This window comes from Rhamphochromis longiceps, linkage group LG7 (assembly GCF_057381845.1).
Source record: "Rhamphochromis longiceps isolate RC_006_pf linkage group LG7, R_longiceps_female_GT1.1, whole genome shotgun sequence".
Classification (NCBI taxonomy): domain Eukaryota; kingdom Metazoa; phylum Chordata; class Actinopteri; order Cichliformes; family Cichlidae; genus Rhamphochromis; species Rhamphochromis longiceps.
Window position 1 is genome coordinate 6,349,101 of NC_140563.1, and position 19,201 is coordinate 6,368,301.

General features: G+C 42.1%; 2 protein-coding genes across 4 annotated transcripts in view; both read right to left on the bottom strand.

Moving 5' to 3' along the window:
* Positions 1–19,201, bottom strand: part of trim44 (tripartite motif containing 44) — a 60,774-nt gene that overhangs the window by 16,508 nt on the left and 25,065 nt on the right. For all 3 annotated transcript variants that reach the window (XM_085411821.1, XM_085411819.1, XM_085411820.1), the window contains exon 5: positions 14,558–14,580. In XM_085411821.1, the coding sequence (XP_085267947.1) occupies positions 14,558–14,580 (23 nt within the window). The remainder of the gene's footprint in view (positions 1–14,557; positions 14,581–19,201) is intronic.
* On the bottom strand, positions 1,909–7,642 carry LOC146664621 (uncharacterized). The gene is made up of 3 exons (XM_085411469.1): positions 7,617–7,642; positions 5,284–5,389; positions 1,909–5,212 (listed from the first exon to the last, which is right to left on the bottom strand). Exons 1-3 carry the CDS (start codon positions 7,640–7,642, stop codon positions 2,612–2,614), a joined length of 2,733 nt encoding a protein of 910 aa, XP_085267595.1. The 3' UTR covers positions 1,909–2,611.

Genomic DNA, 19,201 nt, shown 5'->3' on the forward strand with positions numbered 1-19,201 from the left:
GCTTTGTAGCTCAGCAAAGTCGCACTAAAACATTTGACAGATTTTTGAGCGCCGTGTACAACTTAAAATTGTTTCGAGGTCAGTAAACACAACCAGAATTCATACATAAGGCACACGGGATTATAAGGGGCACTGTAGATTTTCAGAAAAATTAAAGGATTGATTTTAAGTGTGCCGTATTTTACAAACAACATGGTAATAACAACGGCCCGCTAGCATGCTCTACCAAAAATAGTGCTTTGTTGTGTATCTGACGGACGAAAGCTAAACCAGTTCCACACCACTGAAGTTGCAGCATTTTTACAAACCAATTCTGGTTCATCCGTTTCATTTAACGATCCGCTTTCGCTCTTCTCATTCTGCGTCGCCGCCATGTGCGTATGTAAACATAGGCACTGCGCATGCGCGTTTTACCCATATTCTATCGCGATATGTCATTTTCCTATCGTTGCCCAAAATTACACCAGTATTACCGTGAACGGTATGATATAGCCCAGACCTACTGCACATCATGTTATGGTGTAGGTTACAATGTAGGGTTTCAAATGTGCATGTGGTTATGACCTATGGTTTAACCGGCGGTCGGTGTACCTAATGCGTTTCTGTTTTTTTGCTAGTTGAAAATTTAAAATCCCTTTCAAGTTTGCCTTCTAGGTTCTAGGTTCTAGGTTCTTTATTATTTGTTTTATTATTACGTTCTACACTGGTCTCTCATTTATTGCGGGAGTTATGTTCCAAAAGTAACAAGCGATAGGTGAAATCCGCAAAGTAGCCAACTTCATTTTTTTTTTTACAATTATTATAGATGTTTTAAAGCTGTAAAACCCCTCACTACACACTTTATACACTTTTCTCACACTTGTAAATTTAAAAAGCTTTACGCATTCTGTATTGGACAGGAGACACGGCACGAGATTGACAGACAATGGTCTACAGCCAATCAGGATGCAGAACACGATGCGCTGTTAAAAAACAAACAAACTAAAAAAAACAGCATGCAAAATGGCACAAAAAAATAATTAAATCTGCGAAACAGTGAGGCCGCAAAAAGTGAACCGCGCTATAGCGAGGGACCACTGTACTGTAAAGCATGAGCTTAAAAAAAACCCCCTATAACATCTACCAGACAATAAAATATTCCTCAACAACAACAAAATCCAAAACAGAAGGTTATTTTTATACCACTGCGGCATGTTATGGACGAACAAGGAGAATATGCAGATGTTCATCGCTAATCACCTTCATTACTTCTTTGTTGTTTTTGCTTTCTCCTATTCAAATAATTACATGCATGCAGAGATACACACCAAGATTCACACTCTGCAGAATAGACAGACAATCACTCAAGTATCTAGTTTCATGGGAGAAAGTAAGCTGCCATTAACACAATTGGATTTCTTTCTTTTTTTAAAAAAATATTTCTGATACCAATTCCTCATGGTCTTTCCCCGAGTTTGTGTGGCATCTATGACAATGTGATTATCAGACAAAATAGCTAGATGTCTCGACGAGTAATTTAATGAGAGGATGCGGTGGGAGGGAGCAGGCTATGAAAAAGGGGAAAGCAGCATATATAGAAACACTGTTCTGTACTCACCAGTGTGTGAATGTGTGTGTGAATGGGTGGATGACAGGTTGTGTAAAGCGCTTTGGGGTCCTTAGGGACTAGAAAAGCGCTATACAAATACAGGCCATTTACCATTTTACCATTACTCCTAAATAATGAAGTACATAATAACACATCAACACACTTTATGACGTGACATAAAGATGACATGTCCTGGCTCAATTTACAGCCACAGCAACTGTAAAGGAAGGTGAGACCTGAAGAAACTGAAAGTGGTTCCTTAGTGTAAGTGACTCATTTTGATCTTCAGTACAGAGCTACAGTAGGTAGTGCAAGGTTATCAGGAAGGGTAGTTGGTGAAGCAGATACGACAAAATATGGTCCACTGGAAGAGATAAAAATGCTTTGTGCTACGAAGGTCAGTGTCATGAATCGCTGTGCGGCAGGCGGGAGTTGGACCCAAAATGCAGGACTCACAGACTCGAGGGAATGAACTCAAAACACAGCTTTATTTGCCGGTAGAACAAACATACAAACTAAACTAAACTAAACTGGGAAGCCACAAACTAAAAACTCACAGGGAGATCCACACACAGCATGAGGGACGACGCGACCCTGACTCAGAGAAACACAGGGTTTAAATACACTGGGAAGTAACGAGGGGAATGAGACACAGAAGGAGGGCACAGCTGGGAGAAATCAGGACTGACGAGACAAGCAAAGCAGGACGCATTCACATGAGACACGGACCATCAAAGTAAAACAGGAAGTATCACACAGAGACGCGAACTTGACACAGTGGAGACAGCAACTAAGAAATACAGAGACATAAACCATAAGGCAGAGGTCTAAGAACCAAAATACACAGGGAAATACTCAGCTGGGAACACAAGAGACTAGACTAGAGAGAGTAACAAAAAACCAACCATGAGAACATAATGCACAATGCAGAGTGACAGAAAACAAGAAACTCAAACATGCAAAGACACACAATTACACAGAACAGAGGGGACACAGAGAGACATGAAGGGCAAGGGATCAAAACTAGAAGCCATAGAATAAATCACACACAAGTACAATAATACAAAAATCACAAAGAACTAAAAACGCTGGGTCAGGAGACCCAGGACCGTGACAGTACCCCCCCCTCAAGGGCTGGCTCCAGACAGCCCAAACACAGAAAAACAAAACCAAACAGAAAACAACCCAGGGCGGGCGGCGGGGGCCCAGGACGGAGGGCTCGGAACAGAAAACAAAAGAATGCAAAGCACAGCAAACACCGGAGCCCAAGAAAACAACCCAAACACAGAGCAGTTCAGGGGGCCGACCATGCGGAAGGCAACGGCGGAGACGTGGAACCAGTTCAGGGGGCCGACTGTGCGCAAGGCAACGGCGGCGATGCGGAAACAGTGCAGGAGGCCGGCCGTGCGCAAGGCAACGGCGGCGACGCGGAAACAGTTCAGGAGGCCGGCCGTGCGCAAGGCAACGGCGGCGACGTGGAAACAGTTCAGGACGCCGGCCGTGCGCAAGGCAACGGCGGCGGCGAAGGAGACAACGGAGCAGTTCAGGAGGCCGACCGCGCGGAAGGCAGCGGCGGCGGCGAAGGAGACAACGGAGCAGTTCAGGGGGCCGACCGCGCGGAAGGCAGCGGCGGCCCTCCAGTCTCAGGCGTGCTGGCCATGGCCTGGTGGGCACAGGACCAGACGAGGCAGGACCAGACGAGGCAGGACCAGACGGTGGCGATGCGGGGGCCGGACCAGGCGAAGCACAGGCTGAGGCTGGACCAGACGAGGACGAAGACTCGGAGGCTGGACCAGACGAGGACGAAGACTCGGAGGCCGGACCAGGCGGAGCTGCAGAGGCTGAGGCTGGACCAGGCGTAGCAGAAGCAGAGGCTGGGATCGGACCAGGCGTAGCAGAAGCAGAGGCCGGACCAGACGACGCTGAAGCAGAGGCAGGACCAGGCGACGCTGAAGCAGCGGCAGAGGCTGGCCCAGGCGTAGCAGAAGCACAGGCTGGCCCAGGCGTAGCAGAAGCACAGGCAGAGGCTGGCCCAGGCGTAACAGAAGCACAGGCAGAGGCTGGACCAGGCGATGACGAGGCGGTCGCAGGTGGCGGCTGGACAGGCTCCTCGGGCCCTCCAGCGGAGACAGGTGGCTGAACGGGCCCCTCGGACCCTCCAGCGGAGACAGGTGGCTGAACGGGCCCCTCGGACCCTCCAGCGGAGACAGGTGGCTGAACGGGCCCCTCGGACCCTCCAGTGGAGACAGGTGGCTGAACGGGCCCCTCGGGCCCTCCAGCTGACGTGGCAGAAGGCTGAACGGGCTCCTCGGGCCCTCCAGCGGAGACAGGTGGCTGAACGGGCTCCTCGGGCCCTCCAGCGGAGACAGGAGGCTGAACGGGCCCCTCGGACCCTTCAGCGGAGACGAGGAGGTGCTGGCCGGGCTCACTGGAACCCCCAGCGGACGAGGTAGATGGCGGCGTGGGAGCCGCGGAGTCCTGGATGAGCTCATCCGAGCTTCCAGCAGGAGCTGATGTAGAGCCAGAGAGGTTAGGGACCCCTGGCTGAATGTTAAGCCGAACAGAAGACCGTATTGCTATCGGGGACTGGGCCAATGGTTCAGGTGCGAGCTGAGCTACTGGAGATACGGATGAGAGTGGGAGCTGAGCTACTGATGGTGGTGAAGTAGATAACTGCACGGGAGACTGAACTGAGGGCGTCTGCACTGGCACAGGGGACTGAACTGATGTCTGTTGTAACGGAGGTGGTGAGAGTGGAGTAGGCAGTGGAGTTGATGACTTCACAGGAGAATGAACCAGAGGTGAGTGCACAGGAGACTGAGCTAGAGGTGGTAGTGATAGTTGAGGGGAAAGTGGAGCTGGTGATTGAGTGGGTGACTGTGCTAAAGGAGGCTGCACTGGGGACACTGGAGACTGCACTGGGGAAAGCAGGGCTGCAGGAGGCTGCACTGGGGACACTGGAGACTGCACTGGGGACATTGGAGACTGCACTGGGGAAAGCAGAGCTGCAGGAGACTGCGCTAGAGACTGCAGTGATGGTTGTAGTGGAGGTGTGACGGGTGGAGGAGTGGCTGAAGTGGCTGCGGGTCGGGCGGCTAGTGGCTCAGCTACAGAGCATATTAACGGCAGGGCTATGGGTTGAATGTCTGACTGAGTAGCAGCCTGAATGGCTGGGTGTAGTGATGGTGGTGGTGGAAGGGAAACAGGTGGTAGTGTGGATGACGGAACTAAGGGCGACTGAGTGGCAGACCGAACTGATGACTGAAGCGATGGTAGAGGTGAAAATGGAGCGTGTGGTGGAGTTAATGGCTGTGCTAGCGGGGACACAGGAGACGCAGCTTGTAGCTGGGCAGCTAAGAGAGCTTCAGGAGGCTGGGCAGCTGATAAACTGTTCACATTACCATCCGTAGCACAAAACACAGCCCCTGAACGAATAGTCCCACGGTTCGACACAGAAAAAGAGTCCTTACTCACCACAGCCGGCGATGTACAAGTCTGAATGTCCGGCTGTGGGGTGGCGCGCTGGCGGCGTGATCGTCGTTTCTTTTTTGATGATGGCTCTGACGGGCCGAGCGGCTCCACATCCGGCCCTTCAGGCAGGTGGGTAGTAGCAGCTGGACTAACCTACTGTTGCAGACTTGTGCAACAGAGCCTTCTGAAATATGATTTGCCATGCTTTCTTTCATTTTTCCCACCTTTTCCTTCTCTAGAACCAACCTGCTCAGTAGTCTTACAGTAATTCTGCCGTTTTCAACGCCCTCTTTTTCGTTTTTCCTCTTCAGTAGTCGCTCCACATCTTCCCTGATAGAGTGGAAATAGATCTCTACAGACTTCACCTTCTGCTCATCTCATCTCTGCCTGGTTACACACTACCACAGCTAAATTTCATTTGCACAATGTACCAATACAAACCGTATTTTACAATTGGCTTATAATACAGCTTTGGTCAATGCACGTGTTTTTCTATTAGACATATTAGACTGATGTTAACTTTCAAATTTCATAAAGATGCTCTGCAGAACAACACTAGCCTTTTTTAAACAAAAAACTTTTATTATTTTAGAAAAATTGCAAAGGTTCCCACACCATTTCTTTCTGTTAAATCCAATCTTTTATACTTCAAGGCAAAGTTTAACAGATATGAATATTTAAACAGTTCAGTGGTGCTCCTTAAATTGCTAAATATCTCTTTCTTACAGTTACCCAATGTTAGCAAATCAAAACTGACAACCGTTCCTTTTCTCAAACCAGTATGCTGATGAGGATCTTTTAAGAAAAGCAGATGCACACAGAGCAGTCAGAACAATATCAGATTACAAACACACCTTGGCACACACAGAACAAAGGGGAGAGTGGAAGATGGATGTATTTTACATACATGGATTAAGAATATTTTATTCATGGACACTTCAGGCTCAGTATCAACACAAACAGAGCAATAATCCGACATTAACCCTGGACAAATCCTAAGCACTTAATGCAGACTCTTTGCTCTCTGTGTGTTGTCTGTGAGCCCAGAGCGCTCTGTAGAGCACTCGTGTATATCTACACAGCAGATCAATACTAGAAGTACCCCTAAACACGCTGTGCTTCTGGTCCTTACAGGGCTATAGGCAGTGAAAAACTACAAATATCCAGCAGAAGTGCCCTAGAGTTGTGGTGAAATTCCTGAGGTAAGATCAGACTTATCTGGTGACTTATCAGGCCCATGGCAGTCAAGTCAAATATCAAAAGAAGGATTTTCTGTTGGAAAATACTTTCAGCGCTGTCATGTCTGTTTTCGCAAAAATACATTCCTACCTGTCTGGACTATTTCGCTTTTTTGACAGGTGGTGTACAGTCATGATTCTTGCGACTCTAACAGATGATTCAATTAGACAGTTTCTATTTCCCTACTTGATCCGGAACCACCATATTGTAATGTGTGTCCACAGGCAAAAGCAAACTACATGGGCATCATCAGAGGTGTTTTTCCTCTAGGTATATCAACTAATTTTATATAAAAGAAAAATGATTCAGGAAAAACAAAGAGTCATTAGCTCCCATAACAGACTAACCTGTAACAGATGTACACACATGCACACATACACCTCTCTCCCTTTGCTTCCCAAAAACTGTTGGATGCGAGTCATGCTATGCTGACAGTATTCATGTGCCCACACACTCAAACACAAATGAATGACATCTTAAAAATTGGAGGAAAATTGTGCCTGTGGCATGAATTATGCATGCTTATAGTCTCTTATCATCTAAATGCATGTCTATCCATTTGTCAGGAAGGTTTGTGTGTGCTTTGCATTCATTGGGGGCCTCAGATCCACCCCTGTGGAATGGTGATGGCCTAAAGACAGACTGAAAGAGGACAAGAAGGCAGAGAGAAAGCAAGGCAGATGCAGAGAAAGAGCAAGAGGGAGAAGGGATCTGGTGAAACCATAAAAAAAAAAAGAGCAGAGCCTTACCCCTCACACACACACACACACACACACACACACACACACACACAACCACACATGCAGAAAAAACAGATACAGATGCATCTAGCTAAAACATTTTTAATTATTAAATGAGGGCATGTTGATATGCGCACACAAACACACATGGCATAAAACCAGTAGGCGCTCCTTTTATAGAAAGCAATGTAAATTTTTCATTAGAGGAAATGCAGCTCTCTCTCTCTCTCTCCCCGTGCCTTCATCTCTGGGCGATCGTGGCTCAAGAGTTGGGCGTTCGCCTTGTAATCGGAAGGTTGCCGGTTCGAGCCCCGGCTTGGACAGTCTCGGTCGTTGTGTCCTTGGGCAAGACACTTCACCCGTTGCCTACTGGTGGTGGTCAGAGGGCCCGGTGGCGCCAGTGTCCGGCAGCCTCGCCTCTGTCAGTGCGCCCCAGGGTGGCTGTGGCTACAAAGTAGCTTGCCATCACCAGTGTGTGAATGTGTGTGTGAATGGGTGGATGACTGGATATGTAAAGCGCTTTGGGGTCCTTAGGGACTAGTAAAGCGCTATATAAATACAGGCCATTTTCCATTTACCATTCTGTCCTGTGTCCTCCGGCCATGCTCCCCTGACACCTTCTTGCTTCACTCAACTCATCTATTTGACCCAGCGAAGGGCAAGCAGCCCAGACAGATAAGCTGTGTCCCAAAGTACCCGCTTTGCTTCCACATCAACCTCTTTTCTTGATTTGTGTGTTCATGTGAATGAATGCCATGATTTTGGGTGGTCTGCAGCCTTCACATAGTGAGGCAGTGTGATTTCTCCCCCCCCCCCCCCATCTCTCTCACACTTCTGTCAGCAAACACAAACTGTCTAATTGAATCATCTGTTAGAGTCGCAAGAATCATGACTGCACACCACCTGTCAAAAAAGCGAAATAGTCCAGACAGGTAGGAATGTATTTTTGCGAAAACAGACATGACAGCGCTGAAAGTATTTTCCAACAGAAAATCCTTCTTTTGATATTTGACTTGACTGCCATGGGCCTGATAAGTCACCGTGCAATGACAGATGATGTAGTGTTTTAAGAACACTCAAACACAGAAAAAAGGAGTATAAAACAGGAAAATAATACAAATCCACAACAACAACAATGATAATAATAAGGAGAAGAATAGAAATAAACTCTGAAAATGGTGACCACATGTCTCTTTTAGTATTTTAGTGTTTCCTTTGTCAAACAAAATATAAATTTTTGCTCATGAAACTGTCCAAAATACCAGGAAACTGGACAGATTTCTGCCAAATCAAATAACAGACATACTGTGTTTACTGTATACAGTTATGTTTACTGCTGTGCCTTGTCATTCCTATAGACTGTATATATATAAAAAAGCTCCTGGGCTTAAAGCTAACCCAGCAACAGTAAACTTGCAATAAACTTGAATTCTTTTTAATAGCCACCAGGGGGCAACTACCTTTAATGCAAAGAAATCAAATTGTACAGAAATCCAAGGAAAAATGATCTTGTATCTCTCTTGACAGTTTTCGATTAGTTAACTAATATATTCTTAAAAAATAAATGACTTTGCAAATTATCTTTCCAAATGAAATCAAAAAGACCAATAATTTTTAGGTTAACGTTTTCTTAACTTCTTCCTTTTTATTTTTGGCCAGAGTTTACAACCATGCATGCATGTCTGTCGGTATGGCTGATTCTGTGTCTGTCTGCTTTAATAAGTACACTTAATATTGACTTTATTTGAACTGCAAAGCAATTTGTATTGTTTTTGTGCTTTGTTTTCAAAAGTGGAATATAAATACAGTCATCATCATTATTATTATTATTATTATTATTATTATTATTATTATTATTATTATTATTATTATTATTATTATGATGGCAAATTCTGACCCTACATCTGAATGTTGCAGTAGAGAATGGTCACTTCAGTCACAGACACACCCTCATCTCACAGTCTATTTATATCTACCATTAAGGAGCAAGACGCTGCCGCAGTATTCTCCTAAACAACAGTTTCCTGTTTTGCAACATCTCCCTCTGTATATTTGTATGTCTCTCAGCTTCTGTACTGGAATATAAGTATAATGGTTGTAAAAATCAACACGATCGTATGCTCGTATTTTCAGTCCAGCTGTGACGGCTGTGGTGCAACGTGCCAGGTTACAAAAACCGAGAGGTCCATGACTGACCGGTGCAACAAACAATGTGCTGCCAAAATCGCTGTGAGACACCGACGACACAATGAGGATAATGGCCCCCATAAGAGTCCCACACACCAGTAAAAAAAATAAAAAAATAATCCCCACCGTGCTCTGGCCATTTAAATCTTTTAAGTTCTCATATATTTTTCTGAGCTCATTTATATCTAGTGTGATGTTATTATAAACAGAGACTATCTAAAATTACAAAACAAATAAAATGTACAGAAATGACTAAATAAAGAATGGAACATTGGAAAGTACATTACTGATACATTAGAGTAAATTCATGGTAGCTATTCAGTGCGATGGTTGTGTTTATGTAAGACAAAAGCAAAAAGATTACTGAAGGAACCAGAGAGAGAATCTTTACTTTCAGCTGTGTGTGTTATGCGAAATGCATTAAAAAAAGTAAGTGAAGCAAGGCAAAGCAAAGGGACTTCTGAGATACAGAGAGACGTGACTGATTAAGGCAACGAATGGGGGGAATTTTACACTGGAATTAGAAGTGCTGTGCTCTCCTGCTAGTTTTACCTTTTTTGTGTAATTGCACCATGAGAATCATAAGCTCACAGGCCTTGATCAGTTTTAAAAAAAAAAATTTTCTTTGCCTATACTGACCTGAGAAACAAACCCAATTATCAGCAGCTATGACAGAGCAATATGATGTAGTTAAAGACAACTATAGCCTCCAGTGTCCTAATCCTATTTCCTTATTTGTGTGTATTTCTTCTTTTTGTCCATTATTGATGGATTCTGCTGCTTTTCAGTGCCCTTTATCCTTGGATCTGACTTTCTTCCCATGCAAATGCAACTTTATGTATTAATTACTTTTGTTTCAAAGTCTTAAATATACCTCTATACATAACAAAATTCTTATTACCAAAGATCTAAGTACATGTTTAGTAGGAATGATATTTTCACACATAATATAGACACAGAATTTAATTACATTTGATTAAGTGACACATTAACACATAGATGATTTTAAGCGTTGGTTATTTCCACTGGTTCATTAATATCCATTGTAATAATACAAAGTTCAAATGTTTAAAGTTCACACTTAAAACACTTTTGTTATTAAGATATGATTTCAATGTATTTGTTTGAATAGGGTACAATTCTTTTCGTGGCTTGAAAAGCTTTTAAACCTATTATATAGACACAATTGTAAGTCAACACTGATGCATGATTTTTCCCAAAATACCTCTCTTAAAGCCATCTCATATTCTGTATTTGTACTGTAGTATATGGCCAGGATGACAGGCTAAATCAGAGGTACAGCTCACTGTGGGAAGCAAAGAAAACAGAAACCTGCCTTCTCTGAAAGGACCTAACTTAAAGATGGGCCAGCTTTCAAAAATACTTAGAGTTACAACTGTCACACTAGAAAGTGTGAAGCAGAATTTTACAGAAATGCTTGGGTAAGTTTTTTATTAAAGAAATGTAGCAAAAACACACCTGACAGAGTAAATATAGGCATTAGGCCTAGTGTTGGGACCAGTTACTATCCCGAACCTATTTTAGCAAGTTATGTATAGAGGTGTGTTCATTAGATATTCACATCTCTGACACAACTAAGTTAAAACTAAAGCCAAACAGGGCAAACATCCATCAGCCAAATCTATCACAAGTATGTGCAGGCGACAGTCATATTAAGGCTGACTTCTGCCCTTGCTTAGAGGCTTGATAATGTGACAGAGCAGAATGAAATAATCCCATGAACGGTGCCCCACTAACTTCTTTTTGGCAAGCGGAGCTCCAAAAACCCACTCACTCAAAAACACATTCAGTCCTACAAGCCAAAAGGCAGTTAAATCTGTTTACGCGTTTGCTAAAAATAGGCCTCCAAAAAGTCTAACAGAAAGGCAAATGCAAATGCGTAGAATTCCTTAGTGTAAAATCTTTTTCTGTCAATGTCTTATTTTATTTTCTTCCATTTCTCTCTTAAGCAATACCTCAGGAGACAACTTAAAAGTGCCTTTCAGGAACCGAAAATCTACTAGTAAATCCATTTCTCCCCATCTTTTCCTTGACTGTGGATGCGTGTTTGTGTGTTCAGACAGCATGCAACACACGTCTATGATCACTGGCAAGTAGACATAGTTGCAAGAAAGTTTCTGAACTCTTTGGAATCTTCACTGATTAATCATAAATGGAACTCAAAACTGAACACTAAGAAACTGACTAAACTAATAACACACCACTATACTTTTCATGTCTTTATTGGACTCAGTCCAGTGCAAGCTGGAAAAAGTTCAGTGCTAATAGCTTCTTCAACAGCTACTTGCTGAGCTGGGAGAGAGTGGACTGTAGAGATGCACTACCTACAAATGAAGTAATAGAAAAACTGGCTACTGGTAAAGACTACTCTCTAAAAATGACTAGTTGTTTTGAACCTCAATTGCAGTAATATAGACGAAGCATTACAGAAAAAAAACCACCACAAAACACCCTGTAAGACATGGATTTTTATCAATCCACAGAGAAACAAAATCAACAAATGATGGAAATACAGAACAGCTGCAGCTCTCATGAAAGAAATGGGGTAGGCAAGGGTAACGACAAAAAGCACCTACAGTAATCTCTACAAAATCGAAAACACTGTAATTTTGTGCATTCATTCTGCTTCAACCATTTTGTGTTGCAAGAATGGTGGAAATGCAGACAGCACAAGTGAATATACTTTCACTTTCCCTATGCTCTCCCACTTTTCATGAAAATCTGCAACAGGCAAGACAAACGACTGCTGAAAAGATACGGTTCTTTGCAGAAGTAATCAATGCAGAAATTCTGCTAATTGTCCAGGGTTTGCAAACTTTTTCTTCCAGTTTGTACATAGATAAGCTATGAAAGGGAGGTAAATGCCTATTAGCTTTAATTTAATAAATACTTGTAAAATTAAATTTATAAAACAGATACATTAAATGTCAAAGGCTGCAAGCATGAGATATTTCCACCTTTAAGCATTTATCTATGAGCACATGCAGCATATAAAACCACCAAAATTATTCATGAAGAGAGTCTAAGAGATAAATTAGATAAATGACAACAAATAATGTTCCCATTCGCAAATCTGAATTCATACAAACATTACACTCAAAAAGCTTTGTATCCTTTAAATCCACACCAGACAAACACATATACAAACATATGTAAAAACTTAAAAGTCAGGAACAAGGGCTGGAATGGAGGCGCTCAGACTAAAGCTAAGGAATAAGAGTGAAATTTGCAATGCATCATATTAGAGCCAGCAGAGAAATGGTTGGGAGAAGGAGGAGGGAGCGAAGCAAGATTTATATTCAGAGGAGGACAAATCTTGGCAGGCATGGAGTACCTATGTTAAGCGGCTTGGGGAGAGGCAGGGGTTTGTATTGATGAGCAAGACCAGGAAAGATGTGTGTGGGTGCAGGATTGTGGTCCTACGGGAATGCTCTGTCTACGGCAGCGATATGGGGCTCACACAGCGGATTAGTGTTTCTGCTCCATAATCAATTTGCTGTCTGGATCCCATTGCACATAACCCTAAACATCCTTTCCATGCTTGATCCTCTAAAATCTATTTTCTCTTTCTCTTTATTTCCTCCCTACACCTATTCCACTTCATCTCTTTTTCCTGCTTACCTTTTTGTTTGCTTCACCTTCAAGTTGTAAGATGAGTAAGCCCCCCCCCCCAAAAAAAACACCCCAAAACACCCCAAAACAAACAAACACAGTCCTACATCAAGCTCTTTCAAACACACCTTTCTGTTTTTTTCCTTTCATTTCTCTCCAACTTGGTGCCATTTTTCACCAGCCATGATAAATTCTGCACACACTGCGTTTTAGTGTAATATGTCGGAGTAATTATATCAGGGTGTGTGTGTGTGTGTGTGTGTGTGTGTGCGCGCGCGCGCGCACACAGAGATGTAGAGGTTAACCTTGACCAAAGGCAAACTATTAGCTTCATTTCACCCTCGAGTCCAAGCTTGCCGCCATCTGGTCTAGAACTTCAGGGTCATAATAGCGGCTGACCAATCAATAACACTGCATGTTGGCACCATGCACCAGCCCTGGCCAATGTGTTCATTTCTTATTAAAAAGAACATTACACTCCAGGGAGAAAATAAAGTACATTTCCCACAATCAGGCAGCACAAATGTCAGCGGTACAAAGTTTAATTAAAAATTAAAGTTCTATTTGCTGGAAACAAGGATATTGTCCATCAAAAGTGTATTATACGACACATGACTATTTCTATATTTATATTCAGCCTTTATGTTAAATAAATACAGAAATGATTTTTCTTTAAAGACAGATCAACTGGCATTTGCTGTAACTGTCTGAATCTGTGTATTGTGTGTATTTGTGTATCTGTCTGTGTCTGTAGAGGGGAGGAGTGCTTTTGAGATGAAAGCCCACAGAGACAGCTAAGCAGGAAGGCAGAGACAACAGATGGTGTTAGGAGTGCTCCTGTTCTGGTGGAAGAAGGTGGAGAGGTTTTCATGTCAACAGATCAATAAGTGTGAGACAATCCATTTCAGATTGTCTGACACACACAGACAGAATGGTGAAAGAGAAAGTATAGACAAACCACCACGCAAATTGACACATAGTAGCTGAGAAAGAAATCTCCCTTCTACACGTCTGTAGGCACACCTTACCCGCTTTGAGACATTAGAGATGTAAATACAATGATGTATAAGATAGTGAGACTTGATCCTGCTGATGATGCAGCAATCCTGTCAGAAATGCATGCAAGCCGATACGCCCTAAAATTATCACTGATAATATTGTATTCAAGGATTAACTATGGATCCAGACATTAGTTAGGAACCATGTTAAAGATTGTGTGTTTGTTTGTTTTTTTAAAGACACTTCTGGGCTTTTTGAAATGGCTCAGATGAGGGAATGCATGCACATATGCACACACACATGCACACACGCATCTTGCCAGCAGCTGTTCTGAGCACTTTTATTGGACCAGGCAGACTGTCACCTCTTCTGATTCCAGGGGGACACTCAGAAGAGGACTACTAATTGCCTTGCTGGGGCACAGATGTGACTTGCATGTGACTGAATAGGTTTGGAGGCATGGAATGGCTTGATGTGTATGAGTTTGGGTGATGTTTGAGGGAGGAAATGACAGGTTGTTAGAGGGAAGGTAAAAAAAAAGAAAAAAAAAGTTGTAAGGTGTGTGACTGTATGTGAGATGAATGCTAGTTAGAGTCATAGTGGATGATGTTGGAGAAGGAGGAGGTACAGAGGGGTCTTCAGTCACAGTTAAACTATTCTGCTATAAAAAGCTGAACATGAATCATACGGGCAGTCTTACCTTGGCCTGGCCTCAATGTTGTGCTGAAAATAATAAATGGAGGGAAAGGGGGAGAAAGAAAAGAGTGAGACAGGGAGAAAGAAAAACATATTTAAAAACAAAACATTTGACATCTTTTTGCATGCATTTTGAGTAACAAAAAAATAACTCAATTTAAATCAGTGCAGTCCACAGATGGTGTGGCTTAAAATCTGACCCATTAATTTTTAGTTTCATTTTGCACTTGTGCTCATGTATATTCATGAGCTTTTAAAGGAACAAACTGGAACAAAGCTGCAAACATTAGTCATGTGCAGGCCGTTCTATTTAATTTTGATTGGAGCTTAAAAGATTTCTCAATGTCACACTGCCGGCGTGGAACACTCATATCATCATTGCAAGAAAAATCCCTTTTTTATGTGAATAACAACAAAGTAAATGAAATCTCATCCAATCCTAGAAGATGCAAATTCATTATTTCCTGAAGCAAATCTGTCACATTTAAATTACTGCTGGACTGTAGACATGAAATCTTTACAGTCAGAATTTAACATGTTTATACATGTGCTTATATTGAACACTCCTGTTTATACATTGATGAAGGTATAGACTTAAACAATGACACTCCTACCTCCTTGAAATGTTCTTGACTTGGCTAGATGTTTTATAACCCCCCCCCCCACCAAAACCATTTTTGTTGTCCTCTGTGATGTTTCATGCATTTTGGTGTTGCTTAACTGGCCAATATTCCTTTTGTTTAATAACGCACCAGATCGCTGACTTGGCCACTCCTAAAGGTTTTGCTTTCTCTCTGATAGGTTTATTTAGATTTTTCAGCCTAATGATCAACATCTCTTCGGACCTCATATGGAAAGCTCCAGTAAACAGCTGCAACTTCAGAACTTGGAATCAACTCTAGATCTTTTATCCCCTTAATTTGTCATGCAATACTGAGGGAACAAGCCTGGAACTGACTGCAAGTCAATTAATTTCTAGCCTCTGAAAATAAGGGACTGTGTATAAAAATGGCTGTAATTCCTAAACAGCTAATACAAAACTTGTTTTTTGTATCAATCCTTGAAATTAAAGTTGAAATGTTGCAATTTAATCGAATCTTGGTTGTCTGATTTAAAATCTACTGCGGTGATATACAAAATGATAAATTGCCTCTGTAGATGGCAGGTGCTTATGAATCACTGGTAATCTTGTTTTGTCTGTGCCGTTAAAGCAAATATGGCTTTTTAATGAGGTAAATCGCATTTTAATAGAAACTTCCATTTCATTTTTTTATGAAATGGAAGTTTTATTTAAAAAGGCCTAATAGGGTTATGCATACTGGCTGTTAAAGGTAAAATATATCATATTCATGTCCGTTTCACATTTCACCTTATCATGCAAGTCTTTTTTTCATTGCAGGCCAACACTATGTGTTATTAATAACACATAATGCATTTCTTTGTTTTGACTAGATCAGTTTATGAGTACAAACAAGGCTTGTGTTACACTGCTGTGTTCATCATTTTTATTTTGTCCAATTAAGAGTTTTTAATGGAACAAAATTAAAAGAAATGTGCAGTTTGAAAGAAGATCTCAGCTATAGGACTATGGTTACCTTTTCAATAGAAACAAAAATATCCCTCAAGGTCTGAATGAGCCCAGATTCAACAGAGAGATAATCCCATACAGTTTATGACAAAATTTAATCCGAAGTGATTGATGGCCCTAATCACGACCTTTTGACCTCCCCCCTCCCCCCCGGAAGTGTGTAATGAGCGTGACGAATCGCATCCGGAGAAGGGAGGGGGGAAACCTCCGGAAGAGCGCCATCTGTTGTTGGGAAAAAAAAGTTTTTAGAGGGAGGGTCTGCAGCAGGGGAGGAGAATAAAAAGCAGAGAGGAGGAGTCCGTCACAATTTCTAAGTCACAGACACACAGGATGGATTTCCTTCTGCAGCCCAGCAGCGCTCCTGTGTCCGATGAGATCTGCTCTCCCAAAGAAGAAGGCTTTGAATATGACATATTCAAATACAGCATATTTACTATGGAAGGCCTCGATCCGGACCTTATGACCCTACCGGAAATACTCCGGAAGTGTCTAGTCATTTTCAGACCTGATGCGTCATGTTCCCTAAGCACAGCGGTGATGCAGCAGATGATTCTGTGATGTATAGAGAGACAGAGCGGCAGCTAGTTTTCCGCAAACTCATAGTCTGAATTCTGTTTCAATATTATGACAATTTTCTCTGTTTTTTTTTACAATAGCGGGTGTAATTTTACTTTCTTAAGCTGCACCGGCGTTTGTAATGGAAATAAAGAGTGACTTCCTGTAGAGATTTCAATAGTATTTTATTTTCCTATAATACAGACGCTGTAAAAAACCTTTAAGATACACCATAGCTTGTGATGAAAAGAAGAACTTTCTATCCGCTTGTAACCTACAGGCTGCCTATGTGTAAAAAACGAATAAATATCCCTTAGTGAATACTACTTTTCCTTTTGAGAGACTGAAAAACAAACCATAATTGCAGCGACAGGCGATCTTGTTTCACACACACACACACACACACACACACACACACACACACACACACACCGCGGGTACTTTTACAATGGGTTTTCTCAATAGATAGAAAATGATGACGTTGAGGAGTCAACAGCCGATATTATCATTGCTTGTAACCCGGTAAATAATTTCGTACATCTCCTCCCCTAAAATAAGCCTTAGCGGAAAAAAAAGCTCATATTCGAATAAGTTTATTAAAGCACCCCCCTCTGTGGGAAAGAGTCAACCATGAGGCGAGTTTTGTCAACAGCAATTGTCCATTTGGTAAAACAAATATCCGTCTCAAAGTCGTATTTTACCGTTGCAGAATGTGGAAAACAGACGGCGTTCGCAAGAAGGCACACACACACACACACACACACACACACACACACACACACACACACACACACACACACACACACACACACCGCGGGCCAAGGAGGAGTTTTTTTCTTCAATACTTTAACAATAAGTTTTCTCAATAGATAGAAAATGATGACGCTGAGGAGTCAACATCCGATATTATCATTGCTTGTAACCCGGTAAATAATTTCGTACATCTCCCCATAAAACAAGTCTTAGTGGAAAAAAGCTCATATTCGAATAAGTTTATTCCCCTCTGTGGGAAAGAGTTTTTTTCTCAGAGTCAACCATGAGGCGAGTTTTGTCAACAGCAAGAACAACTGTTGCCCATAAACAAATATCCGCCTCTAAGTCGTATTTTACCGTTGCAGAATGTGGAAAACAGACAGCCCTCACAGGAGGCACCCAGGGGCCCACCTCACACACCATAGTTAAAATATTTAAATTTCAACTAAATTTGTAGTAATGATCGGATTTCCTCACTTATCTACACCACACTCCTTGTCCTTGATTTCTTATCGTTTCTTATCGTTCCTCTGTCCCTTAATAGAAACCACATATATAGAAACTATCCTCCCTTTCAGTTGTCTTTTGCACTTCCATATCGCAAAGCAGTTACTGTAGGTTATTTTCTGCTTATGCATTAATGTAATTAATTAACTTATTTATCCTTAAGTAAGGTAATGACTTGAGTTCTAATGCTTTTTGTCTCTTGAGTTAGCTGTCAATGTGGGATTTTTTTCCCCTTTTGTCCAGTTAAAGCTGCCTTTCATTCTTCAACACAGCTTAAACTCTAATAGGTAAGCTTTCTTGTAATTTCTTAGTTCTGCAGTCTTCTTGAAAGACATCCGAGACTCTTCTTTGGATGCTGGCTGCCTTTTGTTTTGTTTTCTGTCAAGATGATCCCACACTGCTTCGATTATCTTGAGGTTCGAACCCTGGAGAGATCAATCCATGACTGATGCGTTGTTTCATCCAGGCATACTTTGACTACATTGGCAGTATGTTTGCGATCATTGTCGTACTGAAAAATGAAGTTGAAGCCAATCAGACACTACGTGGTATTACATGGTCGATCAAAATCTGGTGGAACTTTTCTACATTCATAATTTGATTAATTTGGATAAGAGCTCCAACAACACTGGCTGAAATCCAGCCTCAAAGCACGGTAGAGTATCCACGCTGTGTTAAAGACGGCTATAGACATTCACTGTTGTATCTCTCTTCGGACCTCTTCCATGCATATTTCAAATTTGGATTCATTACTCCATAAGACATATTACAGCTGATTTCTTTTTCCAGTCAATTTCTTGTGTAATTTGGCACACCTCAGCCTTATTTTTCTCTGTTCTCCTTCCTTAAGAATGGCTTATTAACAGCCACCCTTCCAACTCAGATAACTTTTGATGAGGTTTCATGAAATGTTTACAGCACTTGAGTTACTCGCCACGGCCATCCTAAATGCTAAAAACACTAAACTTTAATTCTAAATTACGTAATTAATGTTAACCAGAAAAAACAAGCCAAAGTCGAAATGTTGCTGAGCTGACCTGTGGTATGCTATGTCTTCTAAAGCACGTATAATGTAAACAGAACTGGTCTTTGCACAGAAGCCTGTGGAGCTTCATAATTAACCTCAGTGTGTGAAGAGGACTCTCCATTTAATAATAGCTGTAATAAAATGTTCTGGCCGACGGTGTTAAACGCTGCACTTGGGTCTAGCAGGGAAGATTTCAACTTTTCAATATGAATGAAGGC

Coding starts and splice junctions, on each gene's coding strand:
- LOC146664621 (XM_085411469.1), bottom strand. CDS start 7,642: ATGGCCGGAGGACACAGGACAGAATG. Junction 5,390..7,616: donor GGAGGACACAGGACAGAATG/GTAAATGGAAAA, acceptor CCACTCTATCAG/GGAAGATGTGGAGCGACTAC. Junction 5,213..5,283: donor TGGTTCTAGAGAAGGAAAAG/GTGGGAAAAATG, acceptor CTGCAACAGTAG/GTTAGTCCAGCTGCTACTAC.